General features: G+C 47.2%; 1 protein-coding gene across 1 annotated transcript in view; it reads right to left on the bottom strand.

Annotated features, from left to right (window-relative positions):
• IQGAP3 (IQ motif containing GTPase activating protein 3) overlaps positions 1 to 25,370 on the bottom strand; it is a 313,154-nt gene that overhangs the window by 127,171 nt on the left and 160,613 nt on the right. The window contains exon 27 of the mRNA XM_086947642.1: positions 16,342 to 16,482. Within this exon, the coding sequence (XP_086803768.1) occupies positions 16,342 to 16,482 (141 nt within the window). The remainder of the gene's footprint in view (positions 1 to 16,341; positions 16,483 to 25,370) is intronic.

A 25,370-nucleotide genomic window follows, 5' to 3' on the forward strand; every position in this document is an offset into this window, starting at 1 on the left:
GCAGGCGGACATCTTTCGCTTTGTCTGGCAGGGTCGCAAACCCCGAATGAAGAGGGTTCTCTCTACACTTGCCCCGGAAGCGGGGGGCCTGGGCATTCCGGACCTCCGTAAATACTTTCAAGCGGCACAGCTACGATACCTTGTGGAGTGGAGCAGGTGGGAGTCCGATAAGCACTGGCTCTTTCAGGATCAAGCGGTTGCGGGCCGCACCCTCCAGGAGGTTCCGTTCTTACGCCGTGCTCACCGCCCCCCCCCCAACCTTTACGCTTCCCTCGTTACGAGGGTTCCCTTGAGGGTGTGGGACGCGGTCTGCGAGGTCCGGGATCTCACCTCGTTCCCTTCACCATTTACGCCCATTGTGGATAATCCTGACTTCTCCCCGGGAATGGAGCTGGGCGCTTTCTCCCATTGGAGGACTTCGGGCTGCCGAGCGCTCTTTCAGATCTATGGGCCGGAGGGAGTGGTTCCCTTTCAGCAGGAGTTCGGCCTGACGGAGTTGGACAGACTACGTTACATGCAGGTCCGACACTGGGCCCTCCAGCCTCAGGTGCGAGACGCCGCTGACCGTCAAATAACACCGTATGAGCGGTGGCTGGTGACCCGTACGTCTGATGCTAAATTGATTACTGACCTTTATAAGCACTTACAGCCTCCTCCGTTTCACTATTATAACCCGGGGAGGGAACGATGGCACAGGGAACTGGGCAGGACACTTAGCCACAAAGAGTGGGACCAGATTGCACACCGGGCACGACACTCTGCGTACCATACTGGTCTCACCGAGACATTTACCAAGGTGTCCACGTACTGGTACTACACCCCAGAGAGACTGAATGAGATGAATAGGCACATTGATAAGGGGTGCTGGAGAGGTTGCGGGCAGGTGGGGACCCTCTCACATATTCTCTGGGATTGTCCCTTGCTGGCCGCCTATTGGAAGGAAGTTCTCGATGAGGTGGATGAGCACTTTGAAATTGAGCTGCCGCGCTTTCCGGCGTATGTATTGCTGGGCCTCCCTAATGGCCTAATGTACCCACTGAAGTCACGCAGGGGCAGGCAAATTGCGATCGCGCTGGGGCCTGCGGTTCAGAATATCCTCATCCACTGGCGCACTACCACAATCCCCTCCATCACGGGTTGGCTACATAGACTCTGGCACGTGTTGGGAATGGAAAAACTGTCGCTTACGGTGGCGGGGGAGATAGATCAATTTGATGAGCTGTGGCAACCCTTCCGGGCGCTGTTAACTACCGAATTTAGGGAGCTCACCTGCCCGAGATACCTCAGGCTTCTGAGGCTGACACCGCCGGTGATTCCTGCAGACTAGGAAGAGTGGGGGGCTGGTTTCTGGAGGGGGGGGGGGGGGATGCGGCTAGGGGGCAGGTAATATTGATGGTGGCCCATTGGACGGGGGTGTTGGGGGGAGTTGGGGTGTTGTTTTTTTTTGGGGAGGGGGTTCTAGGGGGGGTGGGCTGGGCTCTTTTGTGTCAATTTTATTGCCTTCTTTGATCAGACTTGGGGTGTTGGATATACGCAGAGTGGAGATATGGCTTGTAATTCATTTTTCGCTTGCTGCTGCTTCTCCTCTTGCTTAGAGAACTGTTCCACGATCGCACTCCTGATATTACGATTCTTTCTTTTTTGTACTGTATGTGACCCTAACCTCCTACCCCCCTTCCCCGCGTTCCTTTTGTCTTAATAAAAATGCTTTAAACCTAAATTTGACGAATCTAGTGAGGGTACAGGTGTATGAGCTCTGTACCCCTACAGTGTCTGCGTCCATTCTTAGACATTGTAAGTGCACTAATGCCATTAAGAGTATATGGTCTGGGAGTTTGTCTAACGAAGTCCACAGCACCATAATGGCTGTACTAAAAACTGGGAAGTTGGATATCGAACTTCTCAGCACATCAAACCCACTCTTATGCCAGTGTGGGGTTTAATGAAAAATGCACTCAGAGGGTATCTTAGAGATGCTCCCTGAAAAACGACCGGACTCTAGTGCCCTGGCTGAGTAGCTGCTTGCCAGCTTCTACCATCAGACATGTTTCCGGACCCCTGGGTCCTACAACAAAGCACATCCTGGGTCTAGGTGTCAAGCCTTATCCACCAGGATGGGCAGGTCCACGAAGGGGAAGTTTTAAAGTCTAGCCGCCTTTGTAAGCTGACCCAGACATTTGCGGCTCCCAGGAACTGGCCCCCCCCAACAGTTCTGACCCCACTTTGGGCGAAAGAATTGGCAGGAAAACAAAGTGAGGAAGGGTGGCATGTGCAACTCTGCCAACCCCACCCCTCAGGTGAGGGAGGCGAGGTGAAACAACTCTCAGCACCCACCATCATGATGATGGGGAACCCGGCCAACCAGAGTGAGGCTTATGCCCTTCTCCTACTGGAGGGTGGCATAATAGGGGGGTACCCACGCCAAGGAAGGGACCTATTGGCCCCAACCTGTACCTACCTGAATCACCCCTAAATGTAGTATTTAGGGGCAGCCCCGAACCTTGCCTTCTCAGACACTACGAAACAAGAAGAAGGACTGAAGTGCCGTGCTGAAGGAAGAAGAGGAGGACATCAACTGACTTGTCCCCAAACCTACCGGCCTGCCCCGACCTGCTCCAGCAGAATCCCGGCATGTCCTGCAGTCAGCAGGCCCCCCCAGTACCTGGAGGTCCTGCCCTGCCTTCACAGAAAAGACTTTGTTGGTGAGCAAATCCGGTGCTCACTGGAGACAAACGTTGGCTTCGGTCAAATCCGCAAGTCTGCACAACTCTGTCCCCGATGCCCACGGCCCGAGTTAGAGTTCGAGTGGCCCAACATCTCGAGGAGGTCTCCCCTGCGATCCTGACCTAGGATCTAGTGATCCCTGACCTATCTCAAGTCTCCCGACGACACCTGCAGCCCCTTTCTGGAGGATCCCCCCGAGACCATAACCGGAGCCAGTAAGAAAAAACAGACATCAAAAGACACCCCTGCCTTTGACGCTCCACGGCCTTGGGTGGCCCAACCGACCATGTCCCGGCATCCAAACGTATCTCTCCAACCGGTGGTCGCCTCCAGAAGATCTTTGGCCCGAGCCTGCAGTGTTTGTTGCAACTAAAGAATCCCCATTGAAAAAAAACAGGACACCACAGACGAAAACAGCACCCTGGACCCAGCCACCCTCTGCCGCTGTGTGTGCACTTTTTGTGCTAACTTTAACACCCCTTTGCCCTGAGCTTAATTCCAGGAGCTTTGCTCCCACAACCTTGTGGCCTGCTCGTGAGCAGCCACAAACCGGTGGCCCTCTGTCCCCATTGGATAAACTTGGCCTCAGCACTTTGCACCCCGCCGCCCTAGTGCTGTTGAGGGTGCTTTGAGAGTGATCTGCCTGCACATGTCTGATCCTCTGCTCATTTGCTCGCATGAATTTCGTGGTCTGCAGCTGTCCCCTTCCTCTCCAGTCTTAATTGAATAAATTCGGCTCTGGATCCGGCCCCTCCCGCCCCCAGGCCTTTTAACTTTGATGAAGTGTATCTGTCCCAACTACTTGTGCATGAGAGGAAGTTTCAGGGATTGTCGCTCACAATATGAAAGGTGAAGCACAGTCCTGGAGCTCCCGGGTTTGGGGATCACCAAATCGGTGAATATCCCCTGCTAAACCAGCCATCCACCCGCATCAACGGACAATAATACCACAATGATAACTACGACTACGATTTTCTAATTTGGAGCCGCTTACCTGAAGTGGGGACAGCTGGAAGACCCGCTGTTTCAGAATTGAAAGCACTCGCCCCAGTTACTCCTTGACGACCACGGAGGGCTGCAACTTCGAGGTGGCTGCAGGACGCCTGCTGAGTGGAAACGACCGCTTCAACCTCTATGACCACGATGGATCTCACCTCTGCTGACCAGTCTTGTTCTCCCCTGCAGAGACCTAGGAGGACTGCGGCTGCCTTGTGGCTGCAGACCGACAGTGTGGAGCCGACCTCTTCGGCCTCGACGGGCTCACCTCTACTGACCGGGCACACCAGGACCGAGACCGCTAATGGGGCAACTGGATGACTCAGAGAGGTGGAGTCTTTCTCTGCCTCCGGCATGGACAGTTGCGTTGAGGAGGAAGGCGAGTGCTTCCGCTTGACTCTGCCGGGGCCCTGGATCTGGCTGACCCAAAGTTTTGTTGTTTTGGCCGAAGACCTCACTGCTGCCTCGGGGTGCCTTTTGCGGCCCGGTTTCATGATTGCATCGCGGACTTGGATGCATCCGATCTCGAGGCTGCGGTGACGACATCCTTATGTGCGGCCTATTAAGAGTGCTTTGCTCACGCTTGCTTCCGATCCGTCCGGAGACTCTCTTTGAGGGGTCTTAACCATCGGACTCCCAATCTGCTGGGAGTTTGTACATACGGCAGTAATTGGGAGGGATTGACAAGCTGGTCGGCTACTTTGTTGCAGCTGCCTCTGTAGTATTCTGCGCCAAATTGCCTGCAACGGATGCCTCTGTGTAACTAAAAGAGGCTTTTCTCCGCCTTTCTCCATTCATGCTGCTCCCCCCCCTGTGCACGGATTGATTCCACATTACGGTAGGAGACGGCTGAGATGTGCTTTGGCCCTGGGGAGGAGGTCACCTCCTCCAGCTGCAGCGTACCTGAGCTCGGCTCAGTCTTCAGTGCTCCTTTCGTGACATTTGCACAGTGCTCCTAGGCCTTGAAGACCGGGCTCTGGTCCCCACATTTGCTGAGCCTCCCTTTGTCAGACAAGCTCGTGCCTCACCACCACTCCCGCAGAGTTGGGTCTGAGGTGCCGGTGTTGTCCCCATTTGCACGCCTCTGGCGTTGAACATTTCCGCAGAGCAAAGGCACTGGCAGCGCTGCTGGGGTGAAACACCTCGATTTCGCCTTGATGAGCCTTGCTCATTGCCCATCCTGACTTCCTCCTCGCAGCCCCTCGACATATTCCATTACAGCTCCGCCGTTGCCTTCTGGATCTGTCTTTTTTTGATGAACGCCGAAGAAACTAGATTGATGCTCCCCCTGCTGCTTTTCCCACTGCCATCCCGCCCGGCTTGCCTCCCGAAAGACAACTGGGACTATTCGGAGGTGCCGGGCAGAGGTAAGAATCGAGTTCTTTGGAGCTTCGTCGCTCTTACATCCTACCATTTTGTGACCATCTCTGACCTGGACCGTACCATCCGGCCCACCGGGACTACGTTTTGATAGTCTTCCCTCTCCACTGAACTACGCATCGCCAAATTAATATTGCTGTTACCTATGCTCCCCCCACTCCTCTTATGTTATGCCATATATGCTCACCCCACTCCTCTTAGGTCATGTCCAATCCCCCTCCCCGATTATTCTCATGTTTAATATTATGATGCATATTGTGCAACACTGCTTCTTTCCTTTGTATAATTTGTTTAATTTTTGTTTCTTACCAATACCCTTGTCAGCTTGCTGTCTCCCTGGGTCTTTCCAGCACCCACGGTGACCGTCCATGCTGAGATTGCCTGTACCTTCCTTGACCCTAATATGACAACCAAACTTTCCCCCAGGGCCACATCTTGCCTTTCCCTCTGCAATCATTTGTCTCCAATGCTTGTAGATATCTGATTTAGCTATGTTCTGTTCGGTAGACTACACATACTATTTTCTTGGCTTTTTACCACTTTCTCTTCGTTAGCTGCCTTTGGACAGTAGGCGTCAGTACCAACATCCCTACTCTCATTTCTCCCTTTCTGCTCGATAGGTCCTCCCTTTCCACTCTACAGTTCCTAATTGGCCTCCATGAATGTGCCCCTTGCCAAAGCCCTCCTCTCCCCTTGTTGGGGAGGGATCCAGCTTTCCTGCCCTGGAGTCTCAGATTCCCCTCTGAGAGAGTCCACAGTGTTAAGGGATTCCCACGTAGCGGAGGTTGTTAGAAAGGTTTCCCTTTATTGCTGGGAATCCAGCACCACACTACTTGATAGGCGCTCTCCGACACCTTTTGATGTTCTCCTTTAGGCTGTTACCTTAACCCTCTGATGTACTTCGGCGCCCAAGCTAACCTTCGGCCGATGACCGGTGGAGTTGTCCTTCACAGCTAATGAGGAGTTTGGCTCTGGTTTCCCCTTTGGCCATCACCTACCCATCCGTTCATCAGACAGTATCTTTTCTCGTCGCTCCTTTGTGTTTCCTACCTCCTCCCTCTCCTCTTTCCTGTTTCACTCTTTCCCTCCTCTTCTACTCTCTTCCCCGCACCTCCCTCCTGTGTCTGCTTTGTTTCCCCTTACCGGAGCCATGCCGTTGTAACTCTTGTTTCTCCAGTTATTATTTACCTGAAATGTTGTAGCTATGTTTTAGAAACCATGGTACCTCCTCTTGTAAAGCACTCTGATACCTCCGTGTTTAGCCAGCGCTATATAAAACTTTTCAAATAAAAAAACCCTTGTTCTAACACCAGAAACGCAACCCTCAGAACGTTTCCTTATCTGCAAAACGATAACCCAATTTTTCTCCATAGGATTGCATTTACTGTTTTCTTCTGAAAAAGTTCTTCCTGTTGAGGTTGTTTTGTATGAAAACCTAAGAAACTGTTTTGACAAAAACTGTTTTACTCGGCTTTTATTCAGGAAATGTCCAAGTGTGATATCTAGGTATATCACATGGAATAGAAAAAGTAATCTGAAAACTTAAAAAGTAATTGCAAAGTACCAGAAAAGTAATTTCAACTGTTTTTGAACATTTCATCTACCTGTACTTACATACAACAGCATTCAACTTTATTAACAGAAAAGTACTATTTTTACTGACCTGCACCAAGTTTGGCTTGCTTCCAAAAACCATAAAATACAACAAAATAATATTTTTATACAAAACAATTGGTCATGGAGATTAAGCTGCTAAAACTTGTTGACTGACTCCTCCTATAACTGTCTTCTCATAGTCGTCTCCACTGTGGATGAGATTAAACTGGGTGTTGCTTTCAATCATCCTTCTCGGAGTTCTGCTTTCAATCATTGATAGGGTAGGGGAGCTTTACAAGCATTATATTATCAGCCTGAAAACATCTGCTGATCTCCCTGGCTTCAGTGAGTGTCACCCTACAAACAAGGTTACTGGTGCTTATATGGCAGTGATTGGGCAATACAGTGTAGCCTTGATTTAAAGGTAGGACACCTTTCCTCACCATCAATCACTTAAGGATACATATGAGGCACTTTTATTCAAGTTCTTTCTGAGATAAACACCCCCAACTCTAGAATTTAAAAATAACTCAACCAAAGTTTTTTAACACTAGATAATAAAGTATAAGATCAGAGGGGCATCACGCTCAAGGTGACGGGACTTTTCTGCCAGTTAGGTTGTGCAATTTGGAACAGGGTGTAAACAATAGCCATTACGTATAGGTGATCTATGAACCATCTTCCGTTTTCCAGTCAAACCATCAACTGTAGTTCCCTCCTTCCCTCGCCATGTTCGGTCATTCAACTCCTAGGATTTTGCTTGGGGATTCAGTGCAGTCAACCGTGAACAGATCACCACAAAGCTAAATGCAACGTTTAGTATTATTTGTGATGTGAAGACAGAGTACTTACAAAGGAGGAAGTCCTCTGGTGTACGTCTGTAGATAGAACTATCGATCTGGAATCTATCTTAGGGCCAATAAAGTAAGCAACAGCTTTGGGACAGCGGATTCCTGTAATAAATGTATGCCGCTACAAAACCATTTAAAATTATGACCACAACATTCAGAATATTTACTAAAAATGAATATTCCCAATACTACTGACACAGGCTCTTGAATCTCAGTTGAGAGATAATTTGCTCTAAAACTACTTTACAACTAGTTACATGAAATACAGGGTTCCAGAGATATGCTAAATCTACCCAGAAATATTTTGATGAATGAAGCCTTCGACCAATCTCATCAGGTTTGTCAAGTACTCCGCTTTTTCACGAATACGTGGGGGTGCTCGCAAATTCTGGGGTGCCCGGCATGTGACTGCCCCACAGAATCAGAACTTCATGTGTTTACCTGCCCTGGTTACCACAAAGCGAGAAAACGGTGGCTGGGACAGATTTGTAGAAAACCTAGGTACCAGGCACTATTGCAAGGCACTTCAGGATATTGAAACAAGATTCTAGTATCCCGATAGTATACTCGGTAGTAAGTTTTCTATTCTCCATATGGTGTACCCGCAGAGCACTCTTAAAATTAACCTAATGAACAAGGTCCATGGTTTTGCATAAATGAAATGAGGAATTTAAAAAGATCTTTCCATCGCTGCTCAATTGAGATTATTTCTATTGATGCACTCCATCTACATTTTAGACCTACTGTTATATTGGCTTGTTCTCGAGAATCTGTTTTTGGGCTAATATCAAGTCCTAATAAACAGACCTGACAATTGTTTATATAGCTAGTTCATGCACTTTCAATTGCCATCATTGTACCAATCTTTGCTCAATTTATTGTGACATGTGTACCGATTTTTTTCATTTGTGGAGCTGTTTGAATAGATTTCACCATATATTTGCACCAGGTCATACCTCTGTTTTATTTAACTGTTTTTACTGTATGCATTTCAATTCCGTTTTAGCTCTTTTTTTATCCATATCGATTTTCAAAGTAATTGAATTGTATGCAATTTTAGATGCACTTTTAAGGTCAAATTGACTGAAATAAAGTTATTATTGACTTATATTGTTCGTCAAGTTCAGTGACGTCTTCTGACCTGGCGGCATAATTGGTCTTGGTGTGATTACTCATGGGAGCCTAAATGTAAATTAGTGGAGCCTGGTTCATTACACACTGGCAGAAGTCACCAGGCAAGGTGCTCAACATCCAAGAATACTTAGGAGAGAAATGGAGGAGAGATAGGTAAGTACCGTCTTAACAAGTAAATCCAAGTTAGCGCCTAGTTTCCACAGATTTTAATCAGTGCCAGGCTTGGTATCTGCTTCACTGGATAGGGCCTATCAAGATTCTGCTTGCCTTATTGCCAGCTCTGTTCTGACAGACTAACCGCAGAATCCTCGCATTAGAATATTCGCCAGGCGCCAGACTGGACCCGTAAAATCTTGAGCATTACCTCTGCTGCCGGCAGGCGACGTCGATCTGCTCCACATTGGAAGTGACGTGCAGTGCCCATATAGGCGCCACTCAAGCACACAGACATAACTTCCTTTCATTCCATGCCTCTTTGATCACTTTTTGTCCATATTTTTCTACTTTTTGCAGATTCTTTTTTGAGCTATTGCTCCTATTGTGGTAGGAACATGTCCACTAACAGATCCACAGGTTCTACGCCTTGTGGGGAATGTCAGAAAGAGGAATATTTCTCCCAGTCGATGCACCAGAAGGTGATACGGGAGCGAGCCTGAAGCTCCTAGTGGCAAGGCACAAGAAAGCGCAGCATCGCTCCTGCTCACGATCCAGTGGAAGACCTAAAGCCCAGTCGCAAAGTCGGTCTTGTGAACGATCATCTTTAAAGTCAAAGCCTACATCATCAAAGTTGGGTAAGTCAAAGAAGTCTAAGGCGTACTTGTACTTCCCTCCCTCAATCTCCTGCTTCTAGGCCCCACTTCAGCACGTCCCCTACAGACCCGAAAGCTGGGTCTGCTCCGCTCCATTCCTCCCAACCTCCCTAGCGCCAGAGCGACCACATCCCAACTGACGGAGTTTTATGTGGCCATGCACTCCATTTATGGGGCACCAGCTCACTCTAGTGCGCTTTTGGGCCACACCTGCCAGAGTGGGGCCCCGTTTGGGGAACTACCGGTGAGCTTGCTCCCAACACCAGCTGGGCCCTCTGGATCCACCTCCGGATTAACTAAGGCAACGAGGCCTACCCCAAACTGTGTCTTACTGACTGCGGCGCTGTCCAGACTCCATCAACCGTCTGGCTTGGACACATGCCCCTAGCCTTTAACAGGCCTAGTGCAGAGCTGGATTTTGAGGGTGGAAAGTACTAAGCTTACCAGTTCTTTTACCCTTTCGACGAGATAGCCCATTCTACCAAGACGAAAACAGGAATGAGGAGCCAGTGGAATGGACAGGTCTCCAAATGCTGGCCTGGTCTCATCTCCGGGACCTGACATGGTGGAAGGTGCACCCTTGGGCATAGTGGTGAGAAGGGCAGTGGAGGTCCTCGACCTGAAGCTTCTCTTCATGCAGGTTAAGACCAACATCTTAACGGAGGTGCTTTAGCTATAGTTATCCCCTGCTCCTTCCCCTTCAGTCAAGCCCTTACAAACTCTTTTATGGGGAGTTGGGCAAAGCCTGCATTGGTGCACAGGATGAAGGCCCGTCGCCACCGCCCCACTCCGGGGTACCCAGCTTTCCTCACCCAGCACCCTACGCCTGAGAGCGCGGTGGTGCAGGCTTCAACCGCAAAACTTCATCCCAGCACATTCTCCGCTGCCCCAATGGACCGTGAATCCAAAAGGCTGACGAACTTTGGAAAGAGAAACTTTTCACCGGCCTAGCACCTAGCATTGCGGTCAGTGAACCCTGCATGCCTCGTGGGACGCTACTTCCACACCTTATGGGACACTGTCACAGATGTGATGCCCATTGTCTGGGAGGAGGCCTGAGCCATATTAAACTAGGTCATTATTAAGGGCAGAGATGCAGCAATGTTCTCTATCCGGTGTGGGTTTGACACCACTGACTTGCTGGGCATGGCTAACTCCTCCAATGTGGTATTACACCACCATGCTTGGCTTCGATCAATTAACTTCCCGGGGGATTTCCAGTAGGCTCTAATGGACATTTCCTTTGATTGCTACCACATGTTCGGTGGCAAGGTAGATTCAGGGCTGGAGCTCTTTAAGGAGAGTCAAGCTACCGACAGACAGATGGTTGGGATCTTTCCTTGCGTTGCTCCTTTCGGACTGCTCCTTTCGCCATTTCCACGGAGGGGAATCTCAGCTGTGCACGCAGTACCAGCCATACCCCCGTGATCAACAGACCACCTAGCCTTTTTGTGGCCATGGGCATAGCTCCCACAGAGGACGTGGGGACCAAAGCCGGTGTGTTGTCCAACATCCTGCCCTTCTGGCGGCCGCAGTCTCTAAGACCCTTTAGCATGCCCTTCAGACAGCGCAGCCATCCTTTCAGTGGCAGAGTCCAGCATCATCTGCCCCAATGGCAAGTGAAAACATTCAACAAGTGGGTGCTTCAAATTATTTACTGTGGTCACGCCCTTCCTTTCCTGGAAATCCCTCTGCCTTTGCCCTAATCCTCAGAACCGCTGACTAAGAACCATCTCTTTTGCTCCACTCCAGGGGCAGGCTCTGCGTCCAAATGAGCTATTGAGAGAGTGCCAGCGACAGAAGCAGGAAGTGGTTGCTATTCCTGTAACTACTTGCTGCTGATAAAAGAATGAGGCCTGAGTCCCATACTAGATCTGTGTTCCCTCAACACCTTCCTGAAGAAATGGAAATTCAAGATGCTTACTTTGGCTCAAGTCTTGTCTGCCCTAGACCTTGGGTACTGGATGGTAGCATTGGGCTTTTAGGATGTTTATTTTTACACTCCCGATCTGCGAGACCACATGGATTACCTGCGGTTCACAATAGGTCACAAGCATTTCCAGTTTTCTGTACTCACCCTTTGGTCTCACTAGTGCCCCAGAGTGTTCATTAAAGTGATGGCGGTAGCTGCAGCTCACCTTTGGAGGTCAGCGGTCCCAGTCTTCCCCTACCTCAATGACTGGCTGTTGAAGGCAGGCTCACTCGAGGCAATTGTCACACAACTCTAGACTATGGCGAACTTTAAAAATATCAGGACTGACTAGGCCAGAGCCAACCTAGTGGCTCCGATCTGGGTAAGAAAAGTTTGGTATAAGGCCCTCCTAAGCATGAGCGGCCCTCCTAAGCATGAGCATCTGCCCTCCTATCAGGGTGCCCCACTTGGAGGACCTTCTGTTGTAATACCAGGGCAAGGTTCTACATTCGAAACTAAGTATACTTCACCTTTGTGTACAGTGACATTTAAATGGATTTGATGCATTTCCCAAGATCTGTTATATTGGCAGCCAGTTGTCTCTAGCCGCTTCACTGCGGCGGACATTCCGCCGCGGTGCAGAAAAAATTACGCATGCGCAGTTCGGACGGCCCCCGGTCGCCCAGTCATCAAAAAGGCTAGAGTATGGCTGTATACACCTGCCACTGGGACAAATTGGTCGCTTGGTGCTCGTCATGTAAACCTATTTCTAAGCTCCCTTGTTGGAGGTCCTACTGTTTGTGTTGTCTTTAGCCTGGCAAGGCCTTGCCCTGGACACCGTTAAAGGCTACATTTCGGTCATATCGGCCTTTTGCGATTGCCAGATCAGTGCTCACCGTTAGGGACTCTTTCTCTTAAGGGGTTAGAACGTGTTCCCTCTTATCCCTTTCATCATGCGTCAATGGGTCATTAATTTGGTCCTATGGTTTTTCAGGTGGTTCAACATTCGATCCCCTGCACATCACTCACATCAACTACTAACTCTCAAGAAGGCCTTCTTGGTGGCCATTACATCGGTCAGGATGGTTAGAAAGCTTCAAGCTCTTTCAGATAACCCTCTGTATACCAGCTTTTACTTCGAGAAACTGGTTCTTCGGAAACGTACCTCTATTCTTCCGAAGGTGGTCACTCATCTTCATGTAGCCAGAACATCACACCTCCTACATTTTTCACTCTGCCTGATCCTTATAAGAGGAGATAATCCATTATTTGGACAAAAAAAGAGCCCTCTCTTAACATCGATAGTACCGAGGAACACCGAGTGGACGATCAGCTCTTCATTGGGTACACTGGACTGAAAAAGGGCAAGGTAGAGCAGAAATGGAGCAGCTCTCGATTGATTGTACTCTGCATCAAAAGCTACTACGCATTCGCTAACAAGCAGCCTCCTGAGAGCTTGTGGGCCCATTTCACCAGGGCCACAACTACTGTGTTAACACACAGAGGCCACATCCTATCAAGCTGCTACGTGGGTGTCACTCCACATGTTCACTAGCACTACTGCTTGGACAGTCAGGTCTGTTAAGACAGGCATTTTGCCCATTCGGTACTACAGGATTTTCTTGTCTGTGCTAGTCGCAGGCCCACCTCTGGGTAGGTACTGCTTGGATATCTATTAATTCTAAGATGAGGAATCCACTGTTAAAAGTCTATCAGAAGAACAAGTTACTTTCCTTCGGTAACACCTTTTCTTGTAGAGACTCTAACTACAGATTCCTCACTGATCCTCCCCACTCTGCAACATAGGCTCTTCTATCCCTAACCTACTGTTAGATTCTGTTAGATTCTGCACACTGGTCACTCAGTCCAATGTGGCGCCACATTTTTTTGCACGGAAATAGTCACGAAAAAAACGGAGTGCCGAGGAGGCGCCTATATAAGCCCCACACACATCACTTCTGATGCAGAGCCGAAAGATGTCACCTACTGGCGCACAAAGGTACTTCTCAAGATTTTCTGTTTCAGTCGGATGCTTATGGAATATTCTAAGGTGCGGGATCCGGTTAGATAGTCTCTACCAGAAAAGGCATTACGAAATGAAAGTAACTTGTTCGGCAGTACTCAGACTCAAAAAGGGTCACCCCGGTTACTGCATTGTTTAGAAGAAATATTTTGGCAGATGTCATATTTTGAGGTATCCTAATCAGACTACAGACAAGATTATACACTTAAGCATTTCTCTGACAAGACTGATCAAAGGATTCAAAGGACTCTTCATTCAGACAAGAAATGGTACTGATACAGTGAAAGACAGTACTGATTGACACAACAACCATAAATATGTTAACAAGTAGCAGAAAAATTAGGAATTTCTGCTCCTAACTGCAAGAGAGCTTGGAGGACTAATCACGGTGTGTGATACGTAGAAAACAATCTGACTATAGCATCGGTTAAAGTAAAGAAATTTAGAAAATCGTGCAAATACAGAGCTTTGTTTTGTCAAGTTTTCCACATTTTACGATCATTCTTCTCTTGCCAAGTAGAAAATTCAAAATCCCAAGTAAATCTATGCACTGTTTGTTATGATACAAACTCACTGTAGCGTTATCCTAATCGAGGGCAACGACCCCAAACGCACACAATGAAAAAAATTGTAAGGCAATTGTAGTTTGGTTTACACGAATAAAGTTTTATTTAAAAAATCCTTGTTTGTTTTTTTGATGGTATTTTAGTTTTTTGTTTTTTTCATTTATTTATGATGTTGTAGTCACATCCAAACATTTATATAGTTTTTATAATCATATGCCCAATGCATTTCGGGCTCTAGGCCCTTCTTCAGGGGGTCAAAACTCTGTTCAAACAAAAAAGGGGTACATCAATATACATGAATAATCACATATCTTTCAATTAAACTGATTTTCAATCTTAGAGCATCATCATTAATACTTTACACCGGTTGTGAAACCTTATAACCCTCAAGGAGCCTGGTAGGATGGTTTATAAAAAAATATACAAACGTGTCAAAAAAATGTGTATGTTGGAAACACATCGAAAATGTCCCTGAAGTGTACAAGCCTCAAAGTCAGGAATGGAAGGTCTAAGCATTCTGAACCATGCGAGATATATAACGAAATTCGAAAAAATGTGAAAGAAATAAATGCCGGACATGGATTAAACAGATACCTTCAAAACAAGGCGTTAATCAATCTCATAAGCGTTGTGATGTTCAATCCAAATACGTATCTAGAACAACAATGCTTACCGATAAGAAAACATGTATTGCTATTGTTTTATCGAAGCTATCTGGCTAAACAAGCTTGTAATGAAAAGTACCTTAAAGCGTCAATAAGATGATTACATCAAAGAGTGAACCCGGTTGGATTCTGTCAGGGTAAATACAAAGAGACTCGTCTTAGTCACCATATAAAAAAAAACGTAAAAGAAAGCCAGAGATTACGAGATACGGAGGCTCCGTGTCTTACCGGGTTGTCTTACTCCACTTGTGAAGTCTGCCGTCCATATCTGTTCTACGCGGACGTATTTACACGCCATCCTCACTATCAGCGTGTACTTCCGGGTCACGCTCACCCTGACGCAATGGCGACGTTATACGCTTAAACCCGGTAAGACACGGAGCCTCCGTATCTCGTAATCTCTGGCTTTCTTTTACGTTTTTTTATATGGTGACTAAGACGAGCCTCTTTGTATTTACCCTGACAGAATCCAGCCAGGTTCACTCTTTGATGTAATCATCTTATGGACGCTTTAAGGTACTTTTCATTACAAGCTTGTTTAGCCAGATAGCAGCGATAAAACAATAGCAATACATGTTTTCTTATCGGTACGCATTGTTGTTCTAGATACGCATTTGGATTGAACATCACAACGCTTATGAGATTGATTAACTCCTTGTTTTGAAGATATCTGTTTAATCCATGTCCGGCATTTATTTCTTTCACATTTTTTCGAATTTCGTTATATATCTTGCATGGTTCAGCATGCTTAGACCTTCCATTCCTGACTTTGAGGCTTGTACACTTCAGGGACATTTTCGATGTGTTTTCAACACACACATTTTTTTGACACGTTTGTATATTTATTTATAAACCATCCTACCAGGCACCTTGAGGGTTATAAGGTTTCACAACCGGTGTAAAGTATTAATGATGATGCTCTAAGATTGAAAATCAGTTTAATTGAAAGATATGTGATTATTCATGTATATTGATGTACCCCTTTTTTGTTTGAACAGAGTTTTGATCCCCTGAAGAAGGGCCTAGAGCCCGAAATGCATTGGGCATATGATTATAAAAACTATATAAATGTTTGGATTTGACTACAACATCATAAATAAATGAAAAAAACTAAAATACCATCAGAAAAACAAACAAGGATTTTTTGAATAAAACTTTATTCGTGTAAACCAAACTACAATTGCCTTACAATTTTTTTCATTGTGTGCATTTGGGGACGTTGCCCTCGATTAGGAGAACGCTACAGTGAGTTTATAGGACCCCGATACTCAGAGGGGTACACCAAACAGCACCTACCTAACCAGATTAAAATATCATCTTCATTTGAACAAGGAGTGCAACCGTTCTTTCAATTTCGAATGTTATGATACAAAAACATCTCGCTACTGTGCGAAAGCAAGCTTGCTGGAAAGTATTTTGCAAACTTATCAGGAGATATTGGGCTTTAAACTGTCAACTTATCAGCAACAACACTAACGTCATTATCACCTTTAAAATATTGGTTGTACCAAGCAGATGCAAAATGCGAAAACACAGCAAATAGGAACAGAGCAACAATAATCACTGTGCAGAAAGGTTCAGCCAGAGCCACATAAAAAGCCTTGCTAAAAAAAAAGGGTTCAACCTAAACGGAGGCTCAGTGCTATAAAATACATTTATTTTAGATTGACTTTATAGGTACATACGGAATCTTCTCAACGTTGGATGTGATGGTGGAGAAGAACTTATCTGTGACTGCAATCAAGTTACGAATGGATATGTCGAGGCGTCTCTGGACCTCAGGATGGCTCAGTGCCTGCTCAGGGCTAACATCATAAGGGAGTTGGCTGCAAGGAGAGGAAAGGAAAACAAGGACTAAAAACAACCTATAACAATGAAATACCCAGCTTCCATACAAATACACAAGAATGTATATCTGAACTTTATGAGGCAGGTACTTTTGGGCTGATAAGTTATATTCATGAATGAGCCACCACAGAGCATTTTGAGCTTGCTTTATCAAGTTAGTCAAAATCATTGAATCAAGTCTGTGGCTGGATAAAACAAGCCTGAAAAGAAAGTTCCACGATAAAAAGTTTTTTAACCCAACCAACATGTTACTTATACAATATAAGTGCAGGCTTTCTGGATCTGGATAATCTGTTATCAAGAGGAAACAAACATAAAAGAACTATCCTAAAGTATAAGTAGAACACTATTAGTCCTCAAATTTTGAGGAATCAGATCCAGGGTGGAAGGTTTCTGGCACTTTCAATCACATATACAGTCCTTTTACGAAAGTATGGCGCTTTCTGAAGCAAATTGTGTTTTGAAATGGAAAACGTTGAGAAAACTGCAAAAATAATGCAAGTAATGCATAAGGATTCCTTAGAATGGCAGTAGCTGCCAGCTTCGGGAGGTGGTGGGGTTGTGCAAATGTTCTGTAGTGGGGCTTTAGACAGTGGTGCTAAAGCAGCCAATGAGCAGGACTTTGAATTAATCTGCCTCACAGGGGATAACTACCCCACTAAACTAGGGTTGAGGACTAAAGTCAAAAGGAAAGGGGCAGATGAGTAGATACAGGAAATTCTTGCAGGGTTCCTCACAAGGCCCAAAATAAAACAAATATTGGGTGTGAATTTGATAGGTTCACTGGGATATTGACTTCTGAAGGGAGAAACACGAACGTATAAGGATCTTGTCTATGGCCTAAAACAAAAAAACGGTAGCAATAATGGCAACAAACATACTTTGGAGAGAGGCAATGATTAGTGCTAGCAGATAAGCAATAATGATACACCTTTCACTGTGGGCCCTACCAACTTCACACCTGAATGTCCGGATGACCTAATGGGCAAAATGCCACTCCCTGTGAACTTGATAATCTAGACAGTAGTGTCTGGTGAAGGTGTTTATGGCAGCCCCTTGCGGCAGTCTGACGGGTCTCCTACTTATGAACACTCTTGCCCAAGGGCATATACTGTGACGCACTTACTGGACCAACCAAAAGAAATACCTGTAGGATGAGGAAATAGGTGTTTTTGTAGTCCAAGGGCACCACCCAATTTCTTGTGTGCCAGTCAGATAGGATGTAGGCCAAAGTCACCATTTTATAGTTATATTTCCTAAGGAATATGTTCAGAAACTGGAGGTTGAAGATGGACCTCAGTGCCCAGTCCTCCGTCGGTACAGAGAACTACGAGGAGAAAGAGGCATAGCCATGCTCCAGCCAAGAGACTTTAATGCCCTTTGGAGAACAGCGTATGAGCATCTATGGTCGGTATAGTGGCATAGCCCATCAACATATGGCCCCAACCTGCAGGATCAGTATATGAGATAACTGCTCGCCAATTTGGAGATCAAAACGAAATTCTGCCACATACTAGCCCTCAGACAACTAGAAGAATGGAAACTGAAGTGGCTTATTGGCAGCCACTGCAGACAAAGAAGACTGAGAAGGAGCGCACTCTCACTCACCCACTACTCAGTTAAGTGTTTTTGATTGCTCTGCGGATGTCAGGATATAATGTAAACTGGCAGCCAATCAGGACCTGAATCTTGACTCACTAGCAATGCCTAAACTGGATCTAAACTCAGTCGAACCCACCTAGAAAACTACACTGGTGGACTACTAGGTTCCAAAGCAACATTATATTGGAATTTGGTGGTGATTGTCCAAGGACACAGGTTGACCTACAGCAGAGTCATGATCCCCGCCCAAGCTAGAGAAAAGCAAAGATACAATGACGTTGTGGGAGGTTGTACTCTGATCTAGGCCTCCTGGCCAGCCAGGGTCGAGATTTATAAACAAACTGTAAAAATACAAAGGTATGCTTTATGGGTCATTAGCTGCGTATGCCAATATGCACTGCCTAAAATGCAGCCTGCATAGCATCCAGTTATTGATAAATGCATTCTCTCTTCAACTTATCCTCACCAAACAGGAATTCATTTTCACCAATGATAGTAAAAATCCAGCTGCAAATCATACACTGCGCTGAGGCAACAAATGATGAATGGAATGCTGAATGATTCAAACATTCATCCCCAGTCAAGAGGGATGTATGACGTTAGCACGCATACTATTACCACGCATACCTTTACAACGCGGTATTTACAACGAATACCGTTACAACGCATAGCGCTTTGAGGTGCTGGATAGTGGTAAGTTTAATTTTATATTCCAACTCCAGTCCCCGTGGACACTAGGGAAGGTGTTGGATATAAAATTAAACTTATTCCCTATCCTAGAGCGCCCCCCAGCGCAATGCGTTGTAATGGTATGCGTGGTAATGCCTGCGTTGTAATGGTAGTGCGTTGTAAAAAATGCGTGCTAAACGTTGTATACCGTCAAGAGATCTGGGTTAAATCCATTGTTCTTTTGCTCACTACGTCACTCCACTTTGGATGCAGCCATATGCAAATCAGTCTTTACCCTGATCCTCATGGTAACAGTCCTGCTGGAACTGCCAAGATTCAAGCTAGCCTGGTTGATGAGGGGTGATGCCCAGAAACCGGTACTGGGATAGTTGTTTCTGGTCCAGGGAGGACCAGGCCTGGCAGTTCAGGCTGGACTGTTCCCATGAGGTACAGGGTCAAGACTGATTTGCATATGGCTGGGTCTGAACTGGGGTGGCATGGTGAGCAAAAGAACGATGGATTTAACCTAGATCCGTGACTGGCTGTGCATATTTGATTGGTTCAGTATTCCATCCATCATATGTTCTTTTTGCACACATCATAAGGTGGCTCAACTGTATGCTTTCTTCTTCTCTATACTTATAGTAAAAGGACCTGGGCTTTCACATTGATCCTCAATCTGATTGAACAGTATGTGAAAAAGTAATCCCAAAAAAGGTGGTTCAAGATAAATGGCATCTAATCAAAACCCTCTAACCAAACTAATTTCAATTGCAAAGTGCACCCACTACCCCACATCCCGAAGCAACATGGGTGATATGCTCAACATTATCCTTCTGGAAGTCATCCTCAACCTCTAAGAGCATTTTATAACATCTTCACCACCCTCTGATGCCCTCACCAAATGCCCCTCCCAGCAGGAATATGACACTTTACTCCGCACAAGTTTACAACACGTGCCATTACCCCGCATTGTTTACTCCGCAAAATCTTTTACTACGCAGGGCTTTACAACGCAATCCATTACAACGCATTGTCCGTTACATCCCAATTTACTATTCTAACTCCACGGGGCATTGTACTGGGGAATGAATTATAATGGTTTGTGGTGTAAAGCCCTGCGTTGTAAAAGATTTCACAGAGTAAAAAATGGGGGGTAATTGACTTTGTTGTGACGCAGTCGTTGTAAAGGATGTTTAACTCCCAGCAGACACCAAGTTCAACTCAATATGCATCATTTACAAAGACACTCGAGCAGCAAACCAGTCAGTTACATAAAAAAAACTTCTTTTTTGGACATAGTCAAGGCACAAATCTAATTTAAATATAGATCCCCAAGGAAAGAAAAACATAAGATTTCCTTTCCCTGCCTGTGCCCTCCAATCTCTTTAATGGTCCACTGCCTTGATTGGAGACAGCCTTGTTCAGTTTTGACACGCATGAAAGAATTGGGAGGATTTCATTTTGTCCAGACACTTCACCTACACACCTTATTAAAACCACTCTTTCTTTTCTCAATACATGAGTTTACATTCACCCACGATACATCCTGAACCTATGTGAATGCCATAGTGCATAGATGTGTGCTTTATCCTCATTTACTATTTGAAGCTCTCGTTTGTCTTGTGGGATTAGATTTACACTGTATATTCTCCAAGCAATAACAAAATTTGAAAAGTAAACCAAGCAATACCTAGCAGAAATCACTAAAAGCAATAATTGTCCAAACTAGATTCAAAATACCGAAAAAAGTTATCTTTAGACCTGTATTTTTTGATAAGTAAATAAATCTACTTGTGAGAAAGTGGCTCTATGTATACTGGACCAGAGCAAGGTACAGTGTGTATAGAGACCACAAACCCCAGAGGTATAACAGAGGTTAAAGTCAGGTGTGACCTTACCCTCTAAAGTGGTAGCTTGGTCAAGCAGTAAGGTAGTACCAGAGAACAGTGTAAAGCATTTGTTGTACACACTCAGACAGCAAAAGATTTCACACACTCAAAGACTAAACTCCAGGCCAATTGTTTTTATATCAAAAGATATAGTTGTTTTATTTCTAGAACCAACAGGCATCAAACATATACTGCTCTCAATATGAGAGGTCTCAGTTGAGTATTTTGCAGAAAGGCAATAAACTTTGTAAATACAATAGGTACAGGGGTTGCAGTAGGCAACACAATTCTACACACAATTTAGCATTGAGCTCAATGGATTCCCTTATATAAACACTGTTGATTACTTTGTAGATTACTTTGGTAATTCCAGAACTGGCTCATAGGTTCAGTCCTGGGGTCTAAGCTGGAAACAGTTTAGCAAAAACGCTTTAGGTATTGTGGTGATTTTTCAGGAATAAAAAGCTATTTTAAAAGTTCACACGTAGAAACTTTTCAACAGAAATCTTGCAATGTTATTCAATGGGAGAAAGTTCAGGTTGCAGGTAAAGTACGATCTCGTTACTTTTGTAATCCAGTACTGGTCTCCTGGGGCCAGCACTGGGGTCTCAACTCAAAACAGGTAAGTAATTACATTTCAGTATTTTGTATGATTTTTAAAGAATATTTATAATTTTCAAAAGTAGACAGAAGAAATTTCATAAAAAAGCAGACAATGGATTTCTATGGAGAAAATACAAGTTACTAGTAAACCCGCTAGGGATTACTTTTGCGTTTCAGCACTGGGCTACAAGGTACAGTACTGGCTCCTCTCCTGATCACAGGTGAGTATTTCGGAATTCGTATGATTTTATATGAATATTTCAAGTTTTCAAAAGTAGACAGAAGATTTTTCGAGTCAAACCAGTCAATTTATTTATTTATAAAGTTATTCAATGGCAGGTAAGTGAGTTACCGGTTTCCTGGTGAGTACTCGACTGGTGAAGTTGTGGTTCTGGGCTTAGACTCAGGGGTCTGCCAGGGTCAGGTAGGTACAGTTGGTTCACCCTCAGCGGCGCAGGGGCAACCGGGTGCAGAGGTAGTTAGGCCCAATGTTATCCAATGGGGGACGGGGGGCCTCCGGTTGGAGGCTGTTGGCTAGCAGGCCACGCGGCTGTGGGAGCTGGGCTACTGGTCACTTGCTCAGGGCAAAGGGGGAAGCAGGATAGGACAAAGGTGGCACGGCCAGCAGTACTAGGGCGCTGGGTGCAGGGTGCTTTTGAGCCGTCGGGCGCTCAATGTTATCCAATGGAAAAGGTAAAAAGGGAACAAAGGCTGCAGGCTCGGGGGCGGAGACTCTCCAGGGGCGACCAGCACGTCGAGAGGTAAGTTGGAATCTTGGAGCGCAGGTAGGTACTGTGAGAAGTTGGCCCGATATGCAACGTTCGCTATTCTAGCGACCGCTATGTATCGTTCCAACGACCCTTATGGTGTTTGGTTGTAAGCCAACCTATAGACCAGCTATCCTAGTAGCGTGGATACGAGCAGTCTAAGGCTAAAGACTCGAGAGGGCGCGTTAAGCCAGCTGTTTACCACACATGTACCCCTTGAACACCCAGTGAAAGGACACCACACAAGTGTTATGAAAATAAACAGTATATTTATTAAGAATCACAACAGCCCTGTACTCTTTATGAGGACAGGGTACTAAGCACAAACCAAATCTCTTTAGCAAATACTTTAAGTGCACAGTTAAACAAGTGTCCGAGGACACGGAAAGGTTAAGGCAAGTCGGAAGCGAGGGACTCGGGACCCTAGAGTAAGGAGGCTATGCAGGCACTGAAATGCCGAGTTACCTAGCCACGAGGGCTGCGGCTGCACAAGTCTTACAGGCGTCGGGGTCTTCGCTGACGAGCCAGGAGCCGGAAGAAAAGGAGTTGCTGGCCGGCGACCAGTGATGAATAGTTCGTAGAGATCCAAGCCTGGATCGGAGATTGATGAAACCTGAAAGCAGAGGGGACCAAGTTCGTACTACTAGCCAGTAGTCAGAGGGTACCAGGAAGGCACCAGTTGGCCGTCACCTCGACCAGGTGAGTGGGCGACGCTAGGCTCTGCAGTCTCACGGACCAGGAGGCGTTGTCGGCGACCACGGTGGAGGTGCGAGCTGTCCCACGAAGGATGACGCTGTCGGCGTCTTGAGTGGACCAGGAGGGTCCGGGGTGCTTCTCGAAAAGATGGAAGCAAGGGCCAGTCTGGAGCAACCAGACCGGCAGTGATGATTCTCGGATGTCGTCACAGAAGGACACAAGCCAGCGGCAAGTGACCAGACAACGTGCTGAGCAGCGAGCAGAAGGGCCCCACGCAGATCGTGGAGATGCTGGGGGACTGCACTTCGGAGCTGGAGCGGCTCAGGGTCGGGGCTTCTCGGACCCCAGAACACTCACCAGAGAGTTACCTCGATGGTCGTGCTGGTTTTTAAGAGCGTGCAGGTTCTGATGATGGCCGGTCCCTCGAGGTCTCGTCGCACCCACAGATCACAGCTGAGCTGATGACGTGGGTAGAGGTCAGAGGTGCCAGGGAAGCCGGTTCTCGTCGAGCTGGGCCGTCGGATTCCTTGAGGAAGGACTTACAGCAAACCGCAGAGTTCTTAGATGGTGCCCGCTGATGCAGGGTGACTACTCCTTAGCCACAAGGGAGAAATCTTGAGAAGAGTCTTGAAGTCCTTTCGTAGAAAGTATTCTTGATTCAAAGATGATCTAATTTGGAAGGGTCCCCGCTCCGGCCTTTATCCTAAGGAAAGGGGTGGGTACATGACTAGGTCCTGCCCTAAGGGTGGGACCAGGAAGGGGGGTAGTTACACCCCTCTCCCCTGCCGGACTTTCCCCAGGCCAGGGCTGTCGCCCCTGGAACTGGTTCTAACCGGCAGATGCGTAGTGAGCACCGGGGTGCCACTCCGCAGTCACCTTCTCGCAAAAGCCCTACCTACCCAGAATACACAAACCCTGTCTGGGACGGTGCGAACACCGCCCTCGACAGGAAACCCTTTGTCCAAGCGCTCCTCGCTGGAAGGACTCCCAGCAGCAGGAGGTCAGACTCGTGTCTGTGGTGGCAGCATCCATTTTGTGGAGCTGAGGCTCTCGTTAACTTTAACCGGGGTTCACAGTTACGTACATGTCGTGTCCCTCTAGAAGGGTGGAATGCTAACCTCGTCGCCAGAGTTGGTGAGAGGGCAGCATCCCGACTCGTATGACACCTTACTCGACATGTCTTGATAACGCGACACCGAAGTTACCGATGTGGCACGCGTTATCATGGAACAGCCATTGGGTCTTTTCTCCGCAAGCTGCAACCGGCTCGGCTCGGGCCAGAACACAGTTCCCGCGAGCCCATGCACTCTGCCTTCAGGATTGTCAAGGCCTGCCATAGGAGTGACTGATAAGGACTCGGGTGTCCATTGTATGGTTAGATACAGAGCTACTATATCTAAAGCAAAGGGTGATTACACGACTTCGCCCCAGCTGTCATGCAGCCAGTTGTGTCAAAGTTAGGAGGCCAGCCAGGGGTGGCATAATACATGCTGCAGCCCCTGGCGGCCCTGGGTACACCTATGCCCTGAGTTACAGGGTCTGATAAGGTGGCCCAGTACCAATTGGTAGATGCACCTAGGGTACATATCGTAATTTAGAGAGAGAACAGCCAGGCTGTGGGTCTGATTGGCAGGCCCACAGCCAGAGAAAGTCGTAAACCAGTGAAACAAAAGCAAAAAATCTGGGTGATCATAGGATTGCAGACCCTACTCTCCTACAGGTACCTTAAAGGGAGGCACAGGGGGCTGTAAGGTGCCGGGTGCAGGGGTGTCTTTGGGTGTCGGAAAAGCTTACCCTCAAGCCTGTCGCGGTTGGGGTCCCCTGGTTCTGAGTTTGCAGGTGTCGTCTGCTTTGACGAGGAGGGTCTTTGGGCACTGGACCTCGGGTCCCAGTCGCTGGAGGCACGTCCTCACGCTCTTGGATCACTCTGGCATTGGCCGGAGCTCGGCGGGTGCAGAGTGGGCTGGCCCGGAGCTTCCTGGCTGGCACCAGGGGGGTTGTTGCAGCAGAGCCTCTACTGATGGGAGTCCCAGTCTTTAAGAGGGTCAAGGCAGGCAGGTCCTCTGGGTGTCCCAAGGTTGCTGTCCGCAGGAGTCGCTGGGATTAAGGCAGGAGCAGGTTCCAGGATCGAAAGAATGGTGGGGCTGGGGCAAAGTCAGTTGTTCTCGTCCTGTTAGCAGCTGCGCGGCGGGTCTTATTCTTCTTGATCTTCTTTTGGTATTGGGATCTGAGGAAGGAAGTTTCAGGGAGCCCCTAAATACTGAATTTAGGGGCATTACAGGTAGGGCAAGGGCAGGGACCAATAGGTCCCTGTACTGGGGTGGGTACATCCCCTAGCCTGCTCCTCTCCTGTGGGAGGGGGGAAGGAGCCTAGCTGGGATTGGGCAGGGCACCCCATCTTTAAGATGGCCAGAGCCCGGGTTGTGCTTCACCTTGTCTCCCCCACCTGAGGGGTGGGATTGGGACAGGCTGGCACCCCCCCTTCCCGACGTAGTTTTCCCGCCAGAGTGGGGGGTCAGAACTGGTGGGGCCAGTTGCTGGGTACAGCAAGTGGTCTGAAGAAGCTCACAGAGGACGCATGCCTTTGAAGCTTCCCCCTGCCCATCCTGGGGGAGGAGACCTCGCACCTCGCCCAGG

This window comes from Lissotriton vulgaris, chromosome 12, assembly GCF_964263255.1.
Source record: "Lissotriton vulgaris chromosome 12, aLisVul1.2, whole genome shotgun sequence".
Taxonomy (NCBI): Eukaryota; Metazoa; Chordata; class Amphibia; order Caudata; family Salamandridae; genus Lissotriton; species Lissotriton vulgaris.